Source organism: Ranitomeya imitator, chromosome 5, assembly GCF_032444005.1.
Source record: "Ranitomeya imitator isolate aRanImi1 chromosome 5, aRanImi1.pri, whole genome shotgun sequence".
NCBI lineage: Eukaryota > Metazoa > Chordata > Amphibia > Anura > Dendrobatidae > Ranitomeya > Ranitomeya imitator.
The window spans coordinates 241,886,036-241,909,856 of NC_091286.1; the positions used below are offsets into that span (position 1 = coordinate 241,886,036).

At 42.6% G+C, this 23,821-nt stretch overlaps 1 protein-coding gene across 1 annotated transcript; it reads left to right on the forward strand.

Moving 5' to 3' along the window:
- The first annotated feature begins 19,339 nt into the window (after positions 1–19,339).
- Positions 19,340–20,344, forward strand: LOC138637718 (trace amine-associated receptor 3-like). The gene has a single exon (XM_069726621.1). The coding sequence runs from the start codon at positions 19,340–19,342 to the stop codon at positions 20,342–20,344; it is 1,005 nt and encodes a 334-aa protein (XP_069582722.1).
- The last annotated feature ends 3,477 nt before the right edge of the window (positions 20,345–23,821 follow it).

Genomic DNA, 23,821 nt, shown 5'->3' on the forward strand with positions numbered 1-23,821 from the left:
ATCGGACACCATGTCGCGTTTGGAGATCCCCTGATGTGCCTAAACAGTGGAAACCCCCCAATTATAACTGAAACCCTAATCCAAACACACCCTTAACCCTAATCCCAACAGTAACCCTAACCACACCTCTAACCCTGACACACCCCTAACCCTAATCCCAACCCTATTCCCAACCGTAAATGTAATCTAAACCCTAACCGTAACTTTAGCCCCAACCCTAACCCTAACTTTAGCCCCAACCCTAACTGTAGCCTTAACCCTAGCCCCAACCCTAACCCTAGCCCTAACCCTAGCCCTAACCCTAACCCTAGCCCTAACCCTAGCCCTAAAGGGAAAATGGAAATAAATACATTTTTTAAATTTTTCCCTAAGGGGGTGATGAAGGGGGGTTTGATTTACTTTTATAGCGGGTTTTTTAGCGGATTTTTATGATTGGCAGCCGTCACCAATGAAAGATGCTGTTTATGGCAAAAAATATTTTTTGCGTTACCACATTTTGAGAGCTATAATTTTTCCACATTTTGGTCCACAGAGTCATGTGAGGTCTTGTTTTTTGCGAGACGAGTTGACGTTTTTATTGGTAACATCTTTGGGCACGTGACATTTTTTGATCGCTTTTTATTTTGATTTTTGTGAGGCAGAATGACCAAAAACCAGCTATTCATTAATTTCTTTTGGGGGAGGCGTTTATAATGTTACGCGTTTGGTAAAATTGATAAAGCAGTTTTATTCTTCGGGTCAGTGCAATTACAGCGACACCTCATTTATATCATTTTTTATGTTTTGGCGCTTTTATACGATAAAAACTATTTTATAGAAAAAATAATTATTTTTGCATCGCTTTATTCTCAGGACTATTACTTTTTTATTTTTTTGTTGATGATGCTGTATGCGGGACAAGATGTTGTTTTCAATGGTACCATGGTTATTTATATCCGTCTTTTTGATCGCGTGTTATTCCACTTTTTGTTCGGCGGTATGATAATAAAGCGTTGTTTTTTGCCTCGGTTTTTTTTTTTCTCACGGTGTTCACTGAAGGGGTTAACTAGTGGGCCAGTTTTATAGTTCGGGCCGTTATGGACGTGGCGATACTAAATATGTGTACTTTTATTTTTATTTTTTTAGATAAAGAAATGTATTTATGGGAGTAATATATATATATTTTTTTTCATTATTTAGGAATTTTTTTTTTTATTTTTTTTTTACACATTTGGAAATTTTTTTTTTTTACTTTGTCCCGGGGGGGACATCACAGATCGTTGATCTGACAGATTGCATGTAGAGGAGCTGCGGAGACACCATCACGTGTTTCTCAACGCAGGCAGTGAATAGCCAGGCCTTTTCCCGGGAAGGAACAACCAAGGGAAGGGCAGCATCCAATAAAGGAAAACATCCAATAAAGGAAAACCACCTATGCCAAACATGGTATCCATCCACAGACAGCTGTTTCGGGGTTTTTGCCCCTCATCAGTGTGGAGTAGGAAACTGGCTATCAGGAGCAGTGCCTAGTAGAAAGTCTATAAAGGCACGGATGATTGACCTCGTGGAGACCAAAACATCCAACACCGCGGAGACACCATCACGTGTTTCTCAACGCAGTGATCCAGAACACTGCCCCCAAATATGCAAATGCATGTAGAGGAGCTGCGGAGACACCATCACGTGTTTCTCAACGCAAGCAGTGAATAGCCAGGCAGTGAATAGCCTCATCAATGTGGAGTAGGAAACTGGCTATCAGGAGCAGTGCCTAGTAGAAAGTCTATAAAGGCATGGATGATTGACCTCGTGGAGACCAAAACATCCAACACAGCGGAGACACCATCACATGTTTCTCAAAGCAGTGATCCAGAACACTGCCTCCAAATATGCAAATGCATGTAGAGGAGCTGCGGAGACACCATCACGTGTTTCTCAACGCAGGCAGTGAATAGCCAGGCCTTTCCCCAGGAAGGAACAACCAAGGGAAGGGCAATAAAGGAAAACATTAAATAAAGGAAAACCACCTATGCTAAGCATGGTCTCCATCCACAGACAGCTGTTTCGCTGTCTGTTCAGTGATCTGAGTTAGAACACTGCAGGCTTCACAGTGCCTGCTCTGAGCAGGCACTTGGTAAGCCACCTCCCTCCCTGCAGGACCCGGATGCCGTGGCCATCTTGGATCCGGGCCTGCTACAGGGAGGGAGGTAAGAAGACCCTTGCAGCAACGCGATCACATCGCGTTGCTGCGGGGGTCTCAGGGAAGCCCGCAGGGAGCCCCCTCCCTGCGCAATGCTTCCCTATAGCACCGGCACACAGCGATCATGTTTGATTGCGGTGTGCCGGGGTTAATGTGCTGGGGGCGGTCCGTGACCGCTGCAATAGGCAGCTGACACCCGGCCGAGATCGGCCGCGCTCTCCCCGTGAGCGCGGCCGATCGCGTATGACGTACTATCCCGTTGGTGGTCATACGGGCCCACCCCACCTCGACAGGATAGTACGTCTAATGTCAGAAAGGGGTTAAAGTGTATTTAATTATATTTGGTCTGTGATTTTTCTATATCTTGGAAATAATAATAAAAATAGTATTTTATTGTTATCATTTCTAAAGAGCTTAGAAGCTGCAAACATATTATGAAAAATAATTAGGAAATAAAGAGTGTGTATGCTCACACATTGCTTCCTTGGGGGCCTAGATTCTAGCACTTTCCGCAGACAAAGGTCCACTAAAAGAAAAAACAACCATTATATTTTCATCTCAGTATGTACACGGATATGCATTTATTAAAGTACCGTACATCCATTTAATATTCTTTACAGTGATATGTTGTTTGTTGCATTATAATGTTAATTAAATTGCAAAAATTAATGTACCATGTACTGTGTTTTACTAGTGCAACAATCTCCAGTCACTGTATGACTGATGCATATTATTGCACTTTACCAGTGCTGCAAACTGTCCTGTGTTTAAGGGACTATGCTGCCAAATACAACTCAAAGTGACAAGGTTTATGCAACTGAGCAGATAGTAAATATTTCTAAATGTTTTAGAGTATTAGTGGTTCAACGGTGGGACGTCACATACCCCAAATACAGTAAGTATTCAGATGTTGAGAGATACAGTATACTGTGTTGCATAAGATGAATATTAAAAACACCCCACATTTTGATGTGTAAAGTTTCCATGACCGTACGTCTTACATCTACTTCTCCTATGCTGAGGCACTAACTAATGAAACCTGGTTACTGTAGCTGCACATTGTCAAGGCATTTTTTTACATTTTTGCTTTACAATTATCCACAATGGAAGAATGTATGATGCAATAATTGTAAAGAAGATGGACTGTAGACCTACGGGCAGAGGTGGAATTGTATTGAATACAAAGGAATCAGAGGCGTAGCTAGGGTTTTGGTTCGGGGGGGGCGAAACTTCTGAGTGGGCCCCTAACCAGGTAATCTTGATTACAACTGGGTGACACCCCTAATGCTGGAGGAGAACCTCAGCAGATGACCGCACTGTTGCTGAAAATAATCTCTATATAAAGACCAACATAATAATAATAATTTTTATTTATATAGCGCCAACATATTCCGCAGCGCTTTACAACTTATAGAGGGGATTTGTACAGACAATAGACATTACAGCATATCAGAGATCACAGTTCAAAACAGATACCAAGAGGAATGAGGGCCCTGCTCGCAAGCTTAAAAACTATGAGGAAAAGGGGAGACACGAGAGGTCATGGATATTACTGTGATATGGTCAGTGGTAGATACCAGTCCTACAGAACATAGAAGAGATCCCAGTACAGTTAGAGATGGTGACTTACCGCTGACGTTTTTTCTGATGGAATCGTTCATTTTTCCCGTCTTTTCCATTGGGCCCAGACCAACATGACAACTTCTTCCACACAGGACTCGGCTGTAGAGATTACAACAAAGACACATTTCACTTCTCATATTCCAGCCCCATCACCATCTATTCCCAACTAGCACAAACTGCTCATCCTGCTGATATCCCAATACTGAGCCGCTGCTGCCGTATGTGTCCCTATTACTGCACCTGCTGTGTGGTTCTCTGTGCCTTCTAAATTCTGAAGCACCCCTCTATAATATAGTAATGCCGGGTGCAAGTGCCATAGAAAACAGTGCCCATATTTTGCCCCCCTAGAAAGTAATATTGCCCTCTGTGTGCCCCTTTGACAGTCACCGTCACCTGAGTTCCCCTATAACAGTAAGTGCCCACTTTACATTTAATAATGTCCCGTGTCTCCCCTGAACAGCTCCTCTATACACAGTGTGATGCTCTCTTATACACAGAATAATGCCCCCTCACTGTATAGTACCACCCACACAGTATACTGACTCCTTAGTAGCCTCCAAACTGTTTGATGGCTCCAACACTGTATGATGGTCGCTTCACTGTAATTCCCAAACTGTATGATGACCCCCTCACTGTAATCTCCACACTGTGTGATGCCCCCCTAGATAGACTCCATATAGTATAATGCACCAGATAGTCCTAAATGTAGTATAATGCACTCCCCATAAGCCTCTATATAGTATAATGCACTCCTCATAAGCCTACATATAGTATAATGCACTCCCCATAAGCCTCCATATAATATAATGCACTCCCCATAGGCCTACTGTATATTGTATAGTGCACCCCCCATAGGCAGACTTTATAGCACAAAGCAGCCCCCATAGGTAAACTCTATATTGTATAATGCACCCCCCATTGGCAGATGCTATAGCACAAGGCAGCCCCAAAGGCAAACTCTATATTGTATAATGCATCCCCCATAGGCAGATGCTGTAATCTAAGGAAGCACCCCATAGGCAGACCCTGTAGTATAAGGCAGCACCCCCATAGGCAGACTCTGTAGTTTAAGACAGAACCCCATATGAAGACCCTGTAGTATAAGGCAGCACCACCAAAAGCAGACCCTGTAGTATAAGGCAGCACCCCATAAGCAGACCCTGTAGTATAAGGCAGCACCCCCATAGGCAGACTCTGTAGTATAAGACAGAACCCCATAGGCAGACACTGTAGTATAAGGCAGCACCCCTATAGGCAGACCCTGCAGTATAAGGCAGCACCCCATAGGCAGACCCTGTAGTATAAGGCAGCCCCCATAAAAATAAATATTCACCTCTCTTCCTCCTGCTTCCTCCACATCTCTGTGCCCGCTCATCTCCTGACAGTGGGCACCGGTTAGTGATGTCATTGCACTTCAGGTCAGTGTCTGCATTGGTGACGTCAGACGCTGAGAGTGGGATGATGGGAGAAGGAGCGTAGCCCTCCTTCTCCCAATGTGATCAGCTGTATCAGCTAAATGCCGGTAGAGCTGACCTTGCAATGACGGGCGGGGGCACACTGCTGGCGCCTGCTCAGGGGCCCCATAGCGGCTGGGCGGCAGAGCAGGTAGATTGAATCTCTCTGTTCTGCCGCAGAATGTAACTGTATCAGCGAGCTGCACACACTGATACAATTACAGCAGTGTAGCTCTGGGTGAACTCCGACAGAGCGCGGGGCCCTGGGCGACTGCCTCCTCTGCCCCCCGGTGGCTACGCTACTGAGAGGAATGCAAGTCCATGACTGGGAAATAGGAGGTATGCAAGGGCCAGACAGATGTTGGTGGTAGCTGACTCTATAATATGGCGGACAGACAGGGACATCTGCCGCTGAGACTGTGAATGTCAAAAAGTGTGTTGTCTATTGTGTGCTAGGGTTCGACATGTTGCAGATTGAATAGGCAGATTGCTGGATTTGGGCTGAGGAAAACCCAGCAGTCATTTTAAACATTGGAAGATGGAAGATCATTAACCCTTTAATGACCGAGCCTATTTTGACCTTAATGTCCTGGCCATTTTTTCCAATTCTGACCAGTGTCCCTTTATGAGGTAATAAATCAGGAAGGCTTCAACGGATCCTAGCGATTCTGAGAATGTTTTTTCCAGACATATCGGGCTTCTTGATTGTGCTAAATTTTGGTCAATAATTTTTGCGTTTATTTGTGAAAAAATTGGAAATTTGGAGAAAAGTTTGAAAATTTAGCAATTTTCAAATTTTGAATTTTTATTCTGTTAAACCAGAGAGTTATGTGACACAAAGTAGTTAATAAATAACATTTACCACATGTCTAATTTACCGTATATACTCGAGTATAAGCCGACCCGAGTATAAGCCGACCCCCCTAATTTTGCCACAAAAAACTGGGAAAACTTATTGACTCGAGTATAAGCCTAGGGTGGAAAATGCAGCAGCTACTCGTAAATTTCAAAAATAAAAATAGATGCTCCATACCGTTCATTATTGCCCCATAGATGCTCCATATACAACTGTGCTATATAGAATGCTCTATACCGTTCATTATGGCCCCATAGATGCTCCATATAAACCTGTGCCATATAGTGCTCTGCACCGTTCATTATGGCCTCATAGATGCTCCTTATAAAGCTGTGCCATCTATATATTGCTCTGCACCGTTGATTATGGCCCCATAGATGCTCCTTATAAAGCTGTGCCCCATATATGGTATATTGCTCTGCACCGTTCATTATTTCCCCATAGATGCTCCTTATAAAGCTGTGCCATATAGAATGCTCTGCACCGTTCTTTATGGCCCCATAGATGCTCCTTATAAAGCTGTGCCCCATATATATTGCTCTGCACCGTTCATTATTTCCCCATAGATGCTTCTTATAAAGCTGTGCCCCATATATATTGCTCTGCACCGTTCATTATTTCCCCATAGATGCTCCTTATAAAGCTGTGCCATATAATGCTCTGCACCGTTCTTTATGGCCCCATAGATGCTCCTTATCAAGCTGTGCCATATAGAATGCTGCTGGTGCTGCCATAAAAAAAAAAAATCACATAGTCACCTCTCTTGCTCAGGACGCCAGCGCTTTCAATATTTACCTGCTCCTCGTGCGGCTCCGTCTCCAGCACTGACGCTCAGCAGAGGGCGCGCTCTGACTACGTCACCGCGCCCTCTAACCTGAGCGTCACTGCTAGAGGATGCTGCAGACGGAGCCGCACCGGAGCGAGGAGCAGGTAAATATCGCGCAGCACTGCGTTCCCCTTACCTGCTCCTGGTGCGGTCCCTGCAGTCCCTGGCTTCCCCGGCGCTGCAGCTTCTTCCTGTAATTGAGCGGTCACAGTTACCGATCATTTACAGCAATGAATATGCAGCTCCTCCCCCATGGGAGGTGGAGCCGCATATTAATTTCTGTAATGAGCGGTAACTGTGACCGCTCAATTACAGGAAGAATCTGCAGCGCCGGGGAAGCCAGGGACTGCAGGGACCGCGCCGCAGCAGGTAAGTATATCTACATAGCCCCCGCTCCCCCTCCCCTGCCGACCCCCGGGTATATGACTCGAGTATAAGCCGAGAGGGGGACTTTCAGCCCAAAAAAGTGGGCTGAAAATCTTGGCTTATACTCGAGTATATACGGTACTTCAGCAAAATTTTGGAAACAAAATTTTCTTTTCTGTGGAAGTTATAAGTTTTAAAAGTTGACCAGCGATTTCTCATTTTTACAACAAAATTTGCAAAACCATTTTTTTAAGGGACCACCTAACATTTGAAGTCAGTTTGAGGGGTCTATATGGCTGAAAATACCCCAAAGTGACATCATTCTAAAAACTGGACTGCTCAAGGTGCTCAAAACCACATTCAAAAAGTTTATTAACCCTTCAGGTGTTTCACAGCAGCAGAAGGAGCATGGAAGGAAAATAACTGGGGAAGGGGTGATCACCAGGGCGGGGAGCGATTACCAGGGCAGGGGGAGATCACTGAGGCAAGGGGTAGATCAGCGGGGCAGGGGGCAGATCAGTGGGCAGGTCAGCAGGGCAGGGGGCAGATCAGCAGGGCAGGGGGGGATCAGCAGGGCAGGGGGAGATCAGCGAGGAAGGGGGAATTCAGCGGGGCAGGGGGGAGATCAGGGAGGCAGGGGGTGATCAGGGGGCAATTGGGGGGGTGATCAAGGGGCAGGGGGTTGATCACTGGGGGCAGGAAGGGGCATCCAGGCGCGGGGGGCTGAGGAGATGCAGCAGCAGATGGAGCCAGCAGCAGCAGGGGGGTGATCAGGGGGCGATCATCGGGGCAGGGGGAAGGGAGCGGACAGCACGAGGAGTGGAGGGCAGCAGAGGGGAGTACCTGGTGGTGGCGATGTTGGCAGCAATCGCGATGAGTAGGTGGCAGGGCAGCAAGCAGGCACCTCGCTGTTCAGCTTCCACGGACGGTATGAAGCTGGACAGTGAGGCAGCCATGGTTTACTCGGTCCCTCCACATCTGAATGGAGAGATCCCGTCACATGGGCGCTAGCTCCAATCAGATCTGGGGGGGTGGTGACAAAGTAGTCACCAGAGCGATCGTAGCCACGGGGAGGGGAGCAAAGCCACCCCCCTGGGCTCAAGTATGGATGAAATTTCAGTTTACCCTTTCACCAGACCCACAGGAACGCGATCCCGCCATGACGCATACGCTGCATCACAGGTCGGATTGGCACCGACTTTCATGCCTCATACGCTGCGTCATAGGTCGGGAAGAGGTTAAAAATTATTACAGGGAACTAGGATAGAAGCTAAAGCCCAGGATCTCCAAGATAGTATCTATCAATCTATCTATCTATCTATCTATCTATCTATCTATCTATCTACAGTGGGGCAAAAAAGTATTTAGTCAGTCAGCAATAGTGCAAGTTCCACCACTTAAAAAGATGAGAGGCGTCTGTAATTTACATCATAGGTAGACCTCAACTATGGGAGACAAACTGAGAAAAAAAAATCCAGAAAATCACATTGTCTGTTTTTTTAACATTTTATTTGCATATTATGGTGGAAAATAAGTATTTGGTCAGAAACAAAATTTAATCTCAATACTTTGTAATATATCCTTTGTTGGCAATGACAGAGGTCAAACGTTTTCTGTAAGTCTTCACAAGGTTGCCACACACTGTTGTTGGTATGTTGGCCCATTCCTCCATGCAGATCTCCTCTAGAGCAGTGATGTTTTTGGCTTTTCGCTTGGCAACACGGACTTTCAACTCCCTCCAAAGGTTTTCTATAGGGTTGAGATCTGGAGACTGGCTAGGCCACTCCAGGACCTTGAAATGCTTCTTACGAAGCCACTCCTTCGTTGCCCTGGCGGTGTGCTTTGGATCATTGTCATGTTGAAAGACCCAGCCACGTTTCATCTTCAATGCCCTTGCTGATGGAAGGAGGTTTGCACTCAAAATCTCACGATACATGGCCCCATTCATTCTTTCATGTACACGGATCAGTCGTCCTGGCCCCTTTGCAGAGAAACAGCCCCAAAGCATGATGTTTCCGCCACCATGCTTTACAGTAGGTATGGTGTTTGATGGATGCAACTCAGTATTCTTTTTCCTCCAAACACGACAAGTTGTGTTTCTACCAAACAGTTCCAGTTTGGTTTCATCAGACCATAGGACATTCTCCCAAAACTCCTCTGGATCATCCAAATGCTCTCTAGCAAACTTCAGACGGGCCCAGACATGTACTGGCTTAAGCATTGGGACACGTCTGGCACTGCAGGATCTGAGTCCATGGTGGCGTAGTGTGTTACTTATGGTAGGCCTTGTTACATTTGTCCCAGCTCTCTGCAGTTCATTCACTAGGTCCCCCCGCGTGGTTCTGGGATTTTTGCTCACCGTTCTTGTGATCATTCTGACCCCACGGGGTGGGATTTTGCGTGGAGCCCCAGATCGGGGGAGATTATCAGTGGTCTTGTATGTCTTCCATTTTCTTATTATTGCTCCCACTGTTGATTTCTTCACTCCAAGCTGGTTGGCTATTGCAGATTCAGTCTTCCCAGCCTGGTGCAGGGCTACAATTTTGTTTCTGGTGTCCTTTGACAGCTCTTTGGTCTTCACCATAGTGGAGTTTGGAGTCAGACTGTTTGAGGGTGTGCACAGGTGTCTTTTTATACTGATAACAAGTTTAAACAGGTGCCATTACTACAGGTAATGAGTGGAGGAAAGAGGAGACTCTTAAAGAAGAAGTTACAGGTCTGTGAGAGCCAGAAATCTTGATTGTTTGTTTCTGACCAAATACTTATTTTCCACCATAATATGCAAATAAATTGTTAAAAAAACAGACAATGTGATTTTCTGGATTTTTTTTTTCTCAGTTTGTCTCCCATAGTTGAGGTCTACCTATGATGTAAATTACAGACGCCTCTCATCTTTTTAAGTGGTGGAACTTGCACTATTGCTGACTGACTAAATACTTTTTTGCCCCACTGTATCTATCTATCTATCTAACTACCTATCGAGTTGTGCCAATGCCAACTGCAGCGGGAGTCAGCATTTATGTACAGCTGAGCTTATGCTATATGTGCTTAGATCAGACATAGCGTGATCCCAGCATTTTAACTCCCCAGGTGCCACTGTAACTATCGACAATGACATATGAGAAGTTTGACAAAGGGTGATCAATCCATTTATCAGCCCAACGGCACCCCCTGCATTGTGATTAAGGGGTGCCGAAGGTTTGCTATAGCAACTGGAAGTCTGACAAAGGCCTTAGCTCGTCCCTATCACTCATTTTATTAGATCTCCATTGAGGAGGGCTCTGATAGGTGGCTGTCAGTTAAACACTAAAAAGTTAGGTAATGCATAAGAACTAATGTGTATTATCAATCTGATCAAATGATTGCATGTCCAATTTCCTTTTTGAGACTAGTAAGTATTGTAAAAAGAAAATAAAGAAAATTAGTATTTTTAAGTGTTATAGGTAAAAATGTACAAATAAAAAAAACAAAATCCCAATTTTAATGAAAAAAATTGCTTTCTTTGCCTAAAGCCCAATTACCGTACTTGCAAAGACAACAAATATTTGAAATTGTGGAGTTGGTAGCGGCCCAGACTCAAAAAATAATTTTCAATCCTGTATGGTGAATGTTCATCTTGACTTAAAAAATTAACAAATATTTGATCAAAAAGTTTTACATATCTGATATTCCAAAATTTATTAAAAACTGCAGCTTATTACACAAAAAAATGTCTTTATACAGTTCTGTAAACGGAAAAATGAATAAGGTAAGGCTCTTAAATTATGGCAACCTTAAAAAGGTTATCATTTTATGCGCTAGTGATTTTTCTTGAGAAAAAGCAGTAAAATATAAAATAGTATAGATTCTGCGTATCACAATAAGGGTAAGTTCACACAGGTTTTTTTTGCTGTTTTGTTTTGCTGCTTTTTTATGCTAATTTCCAGCTGCTTTTTAGAGTACCAGCAAAGCCTGTGAGATTTCCGAAATGTCATGCATACACATTGGGTTTTTGTGTGATGATCAGTATTTTGTGCTTTGCAGCGTTTTTTTTTTTAAATAGGGCATGTCACTTCTTTCAGCGTTTTTTCAGCATTTTTCACCAATTGACTTGAATGGATGGTGAAAAAAGCTGCAAATACGCAAGGCTGACTTTTCTTGCAGCGTATTTGCTGCAGAAAAGTCAAGAAGAGCGTCAAGGAGAGCCAGATGTGACGTCACACTCGGCTCTGCTACATCTAGATGGCAGTCTGCATGATGCGTCCAGGCAGCCTGTCATCCAGCAGAGCGGACCCGATCTCCATTCACTTGAATGGGGGGTCCGACATTACAGTGTTTGACCCGCTGTCAAATGCATGACAGAGAAGCAAAGACCGCTTCTGATTGGCGGGGAAATCATCCCCGCCGTTCAGAAAGCCGTACTTCCCACGCTGCCACAAGACAACGGGGAGCGCTCAGCTGTGATTGGAGGTGTAAACTTCACCTCCGATCACTGGTGTCAGCTGATGGGACTACTGATCCCATCATCTGACACCTACAGCCGCTAATTACAATGACAGCAGGACCGGCGGATGGGAGTTTTCATCTGCTGCTCCTGCGCTATAAATAAAAAAAACAAACTGGCATGGGTTCCCCCCAAATTTTGATAACCAGCCAGGCAAAACCCACAGCTGGGGGATGCAACTCTCAGCTGTCAGCTTCAGCAAGGCTAGTTATCAAGAATATAAGGGTCCTAAAGCTTTTTTTAAAATTAATTAAATAAATAATAAAAAAAATGATGTGGGCCCCCCCCCGCATTTTTGACAACTAGCCTTGCTGAAGCTCACAGCTGGGGGCTGGTATTCTCAGGCTGGTAAGGGGCCCCCCCGAGCCTAAAAACAGCAGCCCGCAGCTGCCCAGAAAAGGCACATCTATTAGGCTTCTTTCACATTTCTTTCGCAAGACCGCAACTTCTCGCGAGATTTTGCCATGTATTACTAGGAACGCCAGCTGCTGGGAGCATGGGTAACGCTGCGCAGGTGAGAATGTTGAGGTTTTTTTTTTTAACATTATATCTTGTTACTATTGATGCTGCATAGGCAGCATCAATAGTAAAAAGAGTAAGAGTGCGAGCGAGAGAGAATTTCCCTTACGGGAAATTCTTTCACGCATGCTCAGTTTGAAAAGACGGGACCCATCGCTGGATTCCTGCTTTTCACAGTCAGTGACGCATCCTGCGCCCATAGACTTCCATTGTAGCCAGTGAAGGGCAGCGCAGGATGTGTCGCTGACCGATTTTCCGACGTGCAGAAAAAACATTCCTTTGAACGTTTTCTCTGCCCTACGGACCGTTTTTTATACGCAGGATCCAGTGCATGATGGATGAAACAGATGGCCATCTGTCACAATCCGTCGCTAGGGCTTCTTTCACACTAGAGTCGGAATCTCCCCGTCACAATGCGTCGGGGAGAGATTCCAACGCTAGCGTTTGCTGCATTGCGCAATGGAGGCAGCGGATGCATTTTTCCGGCGCATCCGCTGCCCCATTGTAAGGTGCGGGGAGGTGGGGGCGGAATTCCGGCTGCGCATGCGCGGTCGGAAAAAGTGGTCCATCGGGAGAAAAAAACGTTACATGTAGGGTTTTTTTCTCCCGACGGTCCGCCAAAGCACGACGCATTCGTCGCAAGACGGATGCGAAGTGTGCAAATCCGTCACAAATGCGTCGTCAATAGAAGTGTATGGGGAAAAAACGCATCCTGCAAGCACTTTTGCAGGATGCGTTTTTTCTGCAAAATGACGCATTGTGACGGATTTAAAAAAACGCTAGTGTGAAAGTACCCTAATACAAGTCTATGAGAAAATGCAGGATCCTGCAAATTTTTTTGCAGGATCCTGCATTCTCAAAAATCGACATATCTCGACGGGAGCTGAAAGACTGAAGTGTGAAAAAGGCCTTAGATGCACCAATTCTTGTGCTTTGCCCATCTCTTCCCACTTGCCCTGTAGCGGTGGCAAGCAGGGTAATGAAGAGTTAATATCACCTTGCTATTTGTGAGGTGACATTAAGCCGGCTTAGTAATGGAGAGGTGTCAATAAGGCCTCTTTCACATGTCCAGATAATTTCAGTACCAGAGAAATCGGTACCGGAGTTATCCGTGTCCGTGTGTCCGTGTGCTCACGTATCACATCAGTGTGGCACATATGTGGCACTCGTGCGGCAGCCGTGTGCCACCCATGTGCCGACTGAGGACCACACGGACCGTGCAGGAGACAGCGCTACAGTTAAGCGCTGTCCCCTGCTTTTGGTGCTGAAGCCGGCATTCATTCCTTCTCCCCAGCAGCGTTCGCTGGAGAGAGGGAATGAAAAATCAAGGGTTTTTTTGTGTTAAAAAGAAAGTTTGTGGGTCACCTCCCACCTCCCATCCCCTGTGCGCCTGCCCACTTGCCGATAAATACTCACCCAGCTCCTGCGATGTATGCTCTCAGCGCCGGCAGCAGGTCCTGTGTGAACGGTCACATGGTACCGCTCATTACAGTGATGAATATGCGCACACAGAGCATACATCGCAGGAGCTGGGTGAGTATTTCTCGGCAAGCGGGCAGGTGCACAGGGATGGGAGGCGGGAGGTGACCCACAAACTTTATTTTTAACACACAAAAAAAACTTGATTTTTCATTTCTTCTTTCCAGCGAACGCTGCTGGGGAGAAGGAATGAATGCCGGCTTCAGCACCACACGCAGGGGGGGGGGGTCAGCGCTTACTGTACTGCTGTCTCTCCTGCGGGCAGTACGTGCACATGGAGGAGAGTGCACACTGTTCTCCGTGTGCACGTGTGCGGGACGTATTGCAGTACGTGCTGCCAGAGAAAGGCAGACATGTCTCCGTGTTTTGCACACGGACACACGGTCCATGAAAACACGGAGACATGTGCATAGACCCATTCATTTGAATGGGTCTACGTGTGCCAGTGTCTCCGGTACGTGAGAAAACTGTCAGTACACGTACCGGAGACACTGATGTGAGAAAGAGGCCTAAGACACCTATCCATTACTAATCCTATAGTAATTAAAGGGTTAAATAAACACACACATGCAGAAAAAAGTCTTTTAATTAAATAAAACACAGCACAGTTTTGACCATCTTTTTTATTTTCCTGCCATTACAAAGCTAAGCCATCGATCTTCTGTAATAAAAATAAAATAAAAAAGCAAAAGTATTCTCCCTGATCCGGCGTAGTCCAATATAATGAGTGTCCCACGCAGTATCTGGGGGAGATAAAGCTTACAACCGTGAGCGCTGCTAATGCGGCCACCTGCTGTAAGCAACTGGGGAAAGAATGAGACGGAGCAGTCACAGGCTCAGTAACGAGTGGTGACGTCACTGAGCCTGCGCTCCCTCACTGCCTGCCCGGAGGTAACCTCTGCACCGTGGGAAAATGCCGTGGAAGAGGATACCGCAGGTAATGTATCTATTCTATTCTATCAATCTATCTATTCTATCAATCTATCTATTAATTTTATCTATTCATTATATCTATTCTATCAATCTATCTATTCTATCTATTCATTCTATTTACAGGAAGTTGCTTTTTTTTTCTCTGCGTGCACTCAACTTTATTGGCATGCACAAAGAAAGAGAAAAAAAAGCATGAAACAACGCACCAAAAACGCTGCAAAAAAAGTCACCAAAAATGCACCTAAACCTGCATTTTTGGCGCAGCTTCTTTCCTACTAGGTGATTAGGTTTTGCTGCAGAAAAAAACGCAGCAAAGACGCCATATGTGAACGTTCCCTAATAGTATCAAATCACAAAATGTCAAAAGTTAAAATGTCAATTATACTGCACAGTGAACTCTGTAGACAATTTATAACCAGTTCAAGATTTAATGTTTTTTTTGTTAGTCCTTTCTAAAAAAAAAAAGGACTAAACAGTAATGAAAGCGAGTAATATACCCAAAAGAGTAACCAGTAAAAATCACAGTTTGCCGCACAAAAAACCCAAGCCTACATACAACTCATCTACTGAAAAATAATAAAGTTAGGGGTGTTAGAATATGGTGACAAAAAAATCATGATTTTTTTTTTAAAGTAATTTCATGTGCAAAAGTAACAACACATGAAGAAATCTTAGGTATATAAATTTGATATCACCATGATTGTGTCAACCAACAGCGTAACACTACCTTAACTATTAGAAAGAATTGTGTATGATAAAAAAATAAAAAATAGAATTACTGTTTTTTTTATACTTGCAATAGATGTGTCCTGTACACCACTTTCTTGTCCATACACACTTTGTGCAACCCTCCACAAGATTGTAGCAGTACAGAGAAATCCAGGATCCATGGCACCAGACATCTTCCTTTGGTAACTTTATTGGTGCAAAAAAAAAAATCACAACGCTTCAGCCCTGCAGGGCCTTTATCTAGCAATAAAAAATGACTGCATATCTCTAATTTTTATGGCTTGATAAAGGCCCTGCAGGGCTGAAACATTGTGATTTCTTTGTACCAATAAAATTAACAAAAGAGGACATCTGGTGCCCTGATTCCTGGAGTTAATAAAAATTATCAAAAATTCACATGTACCACAAAATAGCACCAAAGGAAACTATTGCTTGTTTCGCAAAAAAAAAAAAAAAATCCCTCATACATCTCCACTGATGAAAAATTGTGAAATTTAGGGCTCTAAAAATATAGTAAAACAAATGATTTTTTTCAGGGAGTAATAATTGTATAAAAGTAGTGCAAATTAATGCAATTGTAAAAATTTGATATTATCATATTAGAATTGAGTCTACAGAGTTAAGTCAACATTATTTGTGCAGCACGGCGAATAGCGTAAAATTTAAAACACACACAAAAAAATGGCAGAATCGTTGTTTATATTTCTTCCCCCAAAAAATTACTAAACGTTTGTTAATGTACCTAAAAATTATGCCATTGACAAACACAGCTCTTCCACAAAAAACAAAACCTTATATGACTATGTTGCCAAAGACAAAAAAAAATTATGGCTCCTGGAACGCAATAATAGAAAAGTGAAAAACAAGTGTCATAAAAACCAAAACTGGCTGTGATGCCAAGAGATTGAAGAAATTGTAATGTAAACTATGAGGCTAGATAAACTGTAAGTTCACCAAACTCCTGAGCTAGAGATCAGTTCCTTTAAAACACAGATTTTCTTTTTGACAATTGTATGGTTAATCTGTTTCACAGCACAGTTGACTTTCACTGATAATTGTACCCGTTCACACTAATAATTATGTTATTCCTATTCTATTCCCTGTTTACCAGCTTTTTTAGTCCATGGGGAAAAAGTCATTATCACAAGGAAAAAATCTAGATTTCCCAGTCTTATGTCTCCTGACATCCAACACAACCATATAAAATAATGGTGCAGAGATCTGTAGTGCTTACTGTACCCAACCAGACTACATGCTACTGTCAGGTAAATGTACTTTACATTGGGTACTTGGTATTGTGGATGATCTGCTGATGGTTGGAGGTTCTAGACAACTATGCCAGCTAATCTTTCCATTGATTTCTGACCTGAGCTCCGTTTCTATCCTATGTGACCAAGGCTTCTTTTGAGGTGGTGCATAAGATTATGTTTGACACCTACTAATTCTTATGTTTCCAACATTTTTATTATCAATATTTAGCGGCCTTCAGCTTGATATCGAGCCATGGCAACTTGTTGGATGAACGCTTTGTAGGAAGATTCATCTTGGACAAGCCTAGATAGGTCCACCAGGTTCTTATCCGCTGTTATCAATGACTGCATAAGAACAATGGAATATAACAGATTCACTTCATGGCAAATAGACATCTTGCCTTCGGTAGAAATATTAAATACTTGCTTGTGTCATACAGCTTCAATAGTTTGCAGGAAATGGCCTACATTTTGGCCGTTGGAAATCTGTAGTGTTTAATCAACTTTATGCATAAATGCAGAAGTTGTGATGTACTGTAGCAAAGCTATATTTATCATTGTACTGTTTCTTCTTATCTTTATGAGAAAGATAAGTCATCTCATTAATATAAAAGTTAGAGTTACCTGCAATTCTATAAAAAAAGTACAATCCTGTGATATCACCGGGAACTGTGCTAAGCTATGCTCTACTTAGAGCTCTTTTGCATCTGTATGGCTTTATAACTACAGATATCCAAATTTATAATGAGGATCTTAATATAGAAATTAAACATCAAATAATTGTTAATTCTTCTTAACAGAGGCCTACCGTGCCTATTGAACTCATATTGATAAGATAATGGCAAAAAGAACTGAGTTGCCCATTCTTCTTGAAGCTTCTACCATTTTATTTATAAAATGTCTGTTAAAGATGCCACGACAGACATCCAACAAGACGTCACAAAAGCAATTCAGGAAAAACACTGCCGCCATTGTCCTGATGTGTCTTTGCTTTGAAAAACTGGGTGGGTTAGCCAGTATCTTAAAAATGTTTTTGTATGTGCACACCTTTGAAAACCAGAGACAAGTACTTAAAGGGACTCTGTCAGCACAAGATGACTGATCAAAGTAAGTCCCGCCACTCGGGGCTTCACGGTGGGGCCAAATCATTTCTATTCACTTCTCACCTACTTGTTTTTCCTCAATCTCCATTCTCCCTCTTTGATTGACTGTGCTGGCTCCTTAGGGCCAGAGAAGGGTGGTGATTAGTGTTGAGCGATAGTTTCCGATATTTGAAAGTATCTGTATCGGATGGTATCGGCCGATACCGGCAAAATATCGGATCTCACCGATACCGAGTTCCGATACCAATACAAGTCAATGGGACACAAATATCGGAATGTATCCTCGATGGTTCCCAGGGTCTGAAGGAGATGAAACTCTCCTTCAGGCCCTGGGATCCATACTAATGTAAAAAATAAAGAATAAAAATAAAAAATATGGCTATACTCACCCCTCCGAAGAACCCTGGCTGTCACCGCTGCAAGCGTCCGCCTCCGTTCCTGAGAATTGCAGAGAGTGAAGGACCTTCGATGACGTCGCGGTCAGGTGACCAATCACTTAACCGCTCACGTGACCGCTCATCTGACCGTGACGTCACCGAAGGTCCTTCACTCACTACAGTCTCAGGAACGGAGGCAGACGCTCGCAGCGGTGACAACCAGGGTCCTTAGGAGGGGTGAGTATAGCCATATTTTTTATTTTTATTCTTTATTTTTTACATTAATATGGATCCCAGGGCCTGAAGGAGAGTTTCATCTCCTTCAGACCCTTGGAACCACACGCACCGCATACTCCGATACCGATTTCCGATCTCACAAAAATATCGGAACTCGGTATCGGAATTCCGATACAGCAAGTATCGGCCGATACCCGATACTTGCAGTATCGGAATGCTCAACACTAGTGGAGATAGATTGATAGATGGATAGATGGAAACCAATCATGTTGTTAGGTGTATTTGAATGATTGGCCACGCCATGAAGCACCAAGCTCCTATATTTGGTTTGAATAGTCGTTCTGTGCTGACAGAGTGCCTTTAAGAGTATAAAAATAATAATTGGTTTAGAAGTCTGGATGTTGACTCATTATTTGAAAGTATTTTGCATATAATCAAATTTTGTATGTTCTTAGTATTTTTCCAATCATTACACTAATATTAAAGCTTAAACATTTAATGGCTTTGGTCTCTGTGTGCACCGATCCAAAACCTTTCTTAGGGTACATTAACCTTTTGACTACTGGAGACTTGTGTGTCTGCTAGGTATCAGCCCTGAGTTCTATAGGTGGGGGCAGCAATTGTCAATTTGGGTGTGATTTATGCTCTGTTTGCAATTTGAGTGGAAAGTGAGTGCATGATTTTGTATAAATAAATAAATCTTTTGTAGAAGCACACACTTGTGCTGGGAAGGTGTTTGTAGCCATGTCAATAAATGATATCATTAGTATTTGTCATTCAAATACAATATCCACGTGTCTATCAATTTACTACATTTACCATCTCATTTTACTTTTTTTTAATTTTTTTTTTATTAAGAATCCTCAGTTACGTTATGGTGGACGTATCATGGAGTGAACATTGGTGATTGCATCTGTTCTCGGAAAATATGGATTTTACGACTCTTAACTGCTCACAGTTTGAAAACGCATCTTTCCCCTGTTCTAACAGACACCCTCTAGGAATCCGCTTGGGTCTATATATGTTCTTTACTTGTTCAATAAGCATTACAATCTTTGGAAACCTAGGAATTATTATTTCTATTTCTCATTTTGTGCAGCTCCATTCCCCTACTAATTTCATTCTACTTTCCTTGGCCACAACTGACCTTTGCCTTGGAATATTTATTATGCCATACAGCATGGTGAGAACTGTTGAAAATTGTTGGCACTTTGGAAATGTATTTTGTAAGATACATTATGGCTTTGACTTAACTCTCAGTGTTATCTCCATCTTTCACCTCTGCATCATAGCCATTGACAGGTTTTATGCAGTGTGTAAGCCACTTTATTACCACATCAGCATCACCGGACCAGTTATTAAACATTTAATTTTCTTGTGTTGGTCAATTGCTACAATATTTTCACTTGGTGTGGTGGTGTCCAATTCCCATGTATCTGGCATTGAAGGATATGACATTTTAGTGACATGTTTCCATGTCTGTCCAATTACATTTAACAAATTATGGTCAATGGTTATTTCCTTCATTTGCTTTTTCATTCCGGCATCGATTATGGTTGGAATCTATGTCAATATCTTTCTTGTGTCCCTAAGACATAGCAGAATCATTGAAAACAAAACTTTAGGTGAAACATTGCAAAATGTTTCCAAGAAGAGAGAACACAAAGCTGCTAAGAAATTAACTATTTTAATGAGTGTGTTTCTTACGTGCTGGTTACCGCTGTTTGTTACATTTTTAATTAATCCATTCATAAATTACTCTACTCCAGCTTTCATATTGGAAGCATTTAATTGGTTCTCGTACATTAATTCAACATGTAATCCAATATTGTACGGCTTTCTTTATCCATGGTTTCGAAAAGCTTTAAGACATATTGTTAGTGGTAGAATTTTTAATGCCCAGTCTCAAAAAAATTTGTTTCCTGATGAGTAATGTAAATTTTCTTTCATTTTAATCTTTTGTGATAGATTTTATGTATTTTGGCTATAGAAAAAAGGATAAGTAACTAAAAGTTACTTCATCAGGTATATACTCACGTGATCGTTTTGAATTGTAATATGATCTCTTTTTGTATTAAAATGAAAACATTTAACTCTAAAATAAAATGTAAGAAATACATAAAATTCCATGGGTTGTCTCTTGTATCTATCAATTTCATAATACCGTAATCTGTTTTTGAGCTTCTGAGCTACTCTCTTATTTAACGGTAAGTAGAGATGTCAAATATGTAATGGAAGCAATGGTTTGTCCCTTGGCTATCTGCAGATTCAAAGCAAATTTACATTCTATGATATTCATGTGATGCCTTGTGGTTGATTGTCAGCTTTTTCTGAAAAGAGAATTTGAATAGATAGTTAAAGTAATTATTACGATATGACTATTGCGGTACAGAGGTGCTTGAAAGGTTAAACTCTTCATATCTCTGCATGAATTTGACCTAAAACTACGTCATATTTTCACACAAGTCCTAAAAGTAGATAAAGAAAACTATAAATATTAGACCTTGTTATTTTTTAAATGTGCAAAATTATCCCATTTCATATGTCTGTGAGTGGCAAAAACATGTGAACATTTAGAATTAGCAGATAATTTGAAGGTGAAATTAAAGTATGGTGTTTTCAATCAATGGAAGGCCAATCTGGAGTTAGTGGGCAACCTGTTTTATTTAAGGAATTTCATCTCATTAAGTGGAGAATTCAGTCTCACTGACTCCATAGGTTGGATATACTTGAATCCTTAGGCCTGTAGAAATCAGATTTTTATGTAAATATTGCTCTAGTGTTATCTTGTTCAAGATTATTTTAGTCCTCCTATGCAACAGATCCTTATAAGTGTTAATTCATTTTTTGACTGGTGTCTTGGGTCATCATTATTGGTTGATCTAACACAAAACACTTACCTGATTCTCTTTGCATTGCATTTTATGGATACAAGAACCTGAGGGACTCTTGGGTGCACAGTCACTATTCAGTGAACTGACCAGAGAGAGTGTTCAGTTCAAAGAGTTATTGGAGGGGGGGAGGAATATTCGATCACAGAAAGGGCAACCACATTTTGTGATTCTACAGTTAATAGAGGACACCCAATTACCAACAATATTTCTTGTCTTATCGCAGCTGTAATTTACTGTGCGCTATGCTCCTGCATGTGGTAGTTTTACCACCAGATAGTCAAGATGGAGATCATTTGAACACATCTTGATGGTGTGAGCTGCAAGAGAAGATGACATAACTTATCTTGATGTTGTAATGAGCAACATGAGCAGGATTGAATGAGAATATAGATTTTGCCCCCTAACTCTGATTCTCCGTCTCCATTAGTCATATGATACCTGATATTTTTCATTTTTAAATTCTTTTCATTCTTTTCTTATGTCTTCATTCTTTGATGTATTGGATATCTCTTGTTTTATATGTTTTTACCTTAGTTATCTTTTAACACGGTTCTGAGGTGGGAAATGCAACACTGTGATTAGAATTATAAAGGGAGGATTAACAACATAATTTTAACATTTGTTTCATCCAACCTAGAGCTTGAATCTCTGACTACTATCAGAATTGCCTTAAATTACTGAACCTCATTATTAATATATATATAATTATTATTTATTAATATAGCACCATTTATTCCATAGCGCTTTACATGTGAGGAGGGGCATACATAATAAGAGACAAGTACAATAATATTAATCAATACAAGTCACGACTGGTACATAAGGAGAGAGGACTGTTATGTTTGCTAATGACAGGTGTTATGAAGGCAATCCAGAAACACAGTGTGCTTAGCGATCAGAGCGCACACAGTGATCTGACAAATACCCAAAAATACAAGAACGAGCTCTGAGACGTGGAAACTCTGTAGACTGCACACCTGATCCTATCCTAAACACAACTAAAAGCGGCTGTGGATTGCGCCTAACAACTACCTAGGCAACTCGGCACAGCCTAAGAAACTAGCTAGCCTGAAGATAGAAAAATAGGCCTGACTTGCCCCAGAGAAATTCCCCAAAGGAAAAGGCAGCCCCCCACATATAATGACTGTGAGTAAGATGAAAAGACAAAACGTAGGGATGAAATAGATTCAGCAAAGTGGGGCCCGATATTCTAGGACAGAGCGAGGACAGTAAAGCGAACTTTGCAGTCTACAAAAAACCCTAAAGCAAAACCACGCAAAGGGGGCAAAAAAAAACCACCGTGCCGAACTAACGGCACGGCGGTACACCCTTTGCGTCTCAGAGCTTCCAGCAAAACAAAAGACAAGCTGGACAGAAAAAAAGCAACAAAAAAGCAAAAAGCACTTAGCTATACAGAGCAGCAGGTCACAGGAACAATCAGGAGAAGCTCAGATCCAACACTGAAACATTGACAAGGAGCAAGGATAGCAGCATCAGGCGGAGTTAAGTAATGAAGCAGTTAACGAGCTCACCAGAACACCTGAGGGAGGAAGCTCAGAAGCTGCAGTACCACTTGTGACCACAGGAGTGAATTCAGCCACAGAATTCACAACAGTACCCCCCCCTTGAGGAGGGGTCGCCGAACCCTCACCAGAGCCCCCAGGCCGACCAGGATGAGCCGCATGAAAGGCACGAACAAGATCGGAAGCATGAACATCAGAGGCAAAAACCCAGGAATTATCTTCCTGAGCATAACCCTTCCATTTAACCAGATACTGGAGTTTCCGTCTAGAAACACGAGAATCCAAAATCTTCTCCACAATATACTCCAATTCCCCCTCCACCAAAACCGGGGCAGGAGGCTCAACAGATGGAACCATAGGTGCCACGTATCTCCGCAACAACGACCTATGGAATACATTATGTATGGAAAAGGAGTCTGGGAGGGTCAAACGAAAAGACACAGGATTGAGAACCTCAGAAATCCTATACGGACCAATAAAACGAGGTTTAAATTTAGGAGAGGAAACCTTCATAGGAATATGACGAGAAGATAACCAAACCAGATCCCCAACACGAAGTCGGGGACCCACACGGCGTCTGCGATTAGCGAAAAGTTGAGCTTTCTCCTGGGACAAGATCAAATTGTCCACTACCTGAGTCCAGATCTGCTGCAACCTATCCACCACAGAATCCACACCAGGACAGTCCGAAGACTCAACCTGTCCTGAAGAGAAACGAGGATGGAACCCAGAATTGCAAAAAAATGGAGAAACCAAGGTAGCCGAGCTGGCCCGATTATTAAGGGCGAACTCAGCCAACGGCAAAAAGGACACCCAATCATCCTGGTCTGCAGAAACAAAACATCTCAGATATGTTTCCAAGGTCTGATTGGTTCGTTCGGTCTGGCCATTAGTCTGAGGATGGAAAGCCGAGGAAAAGGATAGGTCAATGCCCATCCTACCACAAAAGGCTCGCCAGAACCTTGAAACAAACTGGGAACCTCTGTCAGAAAC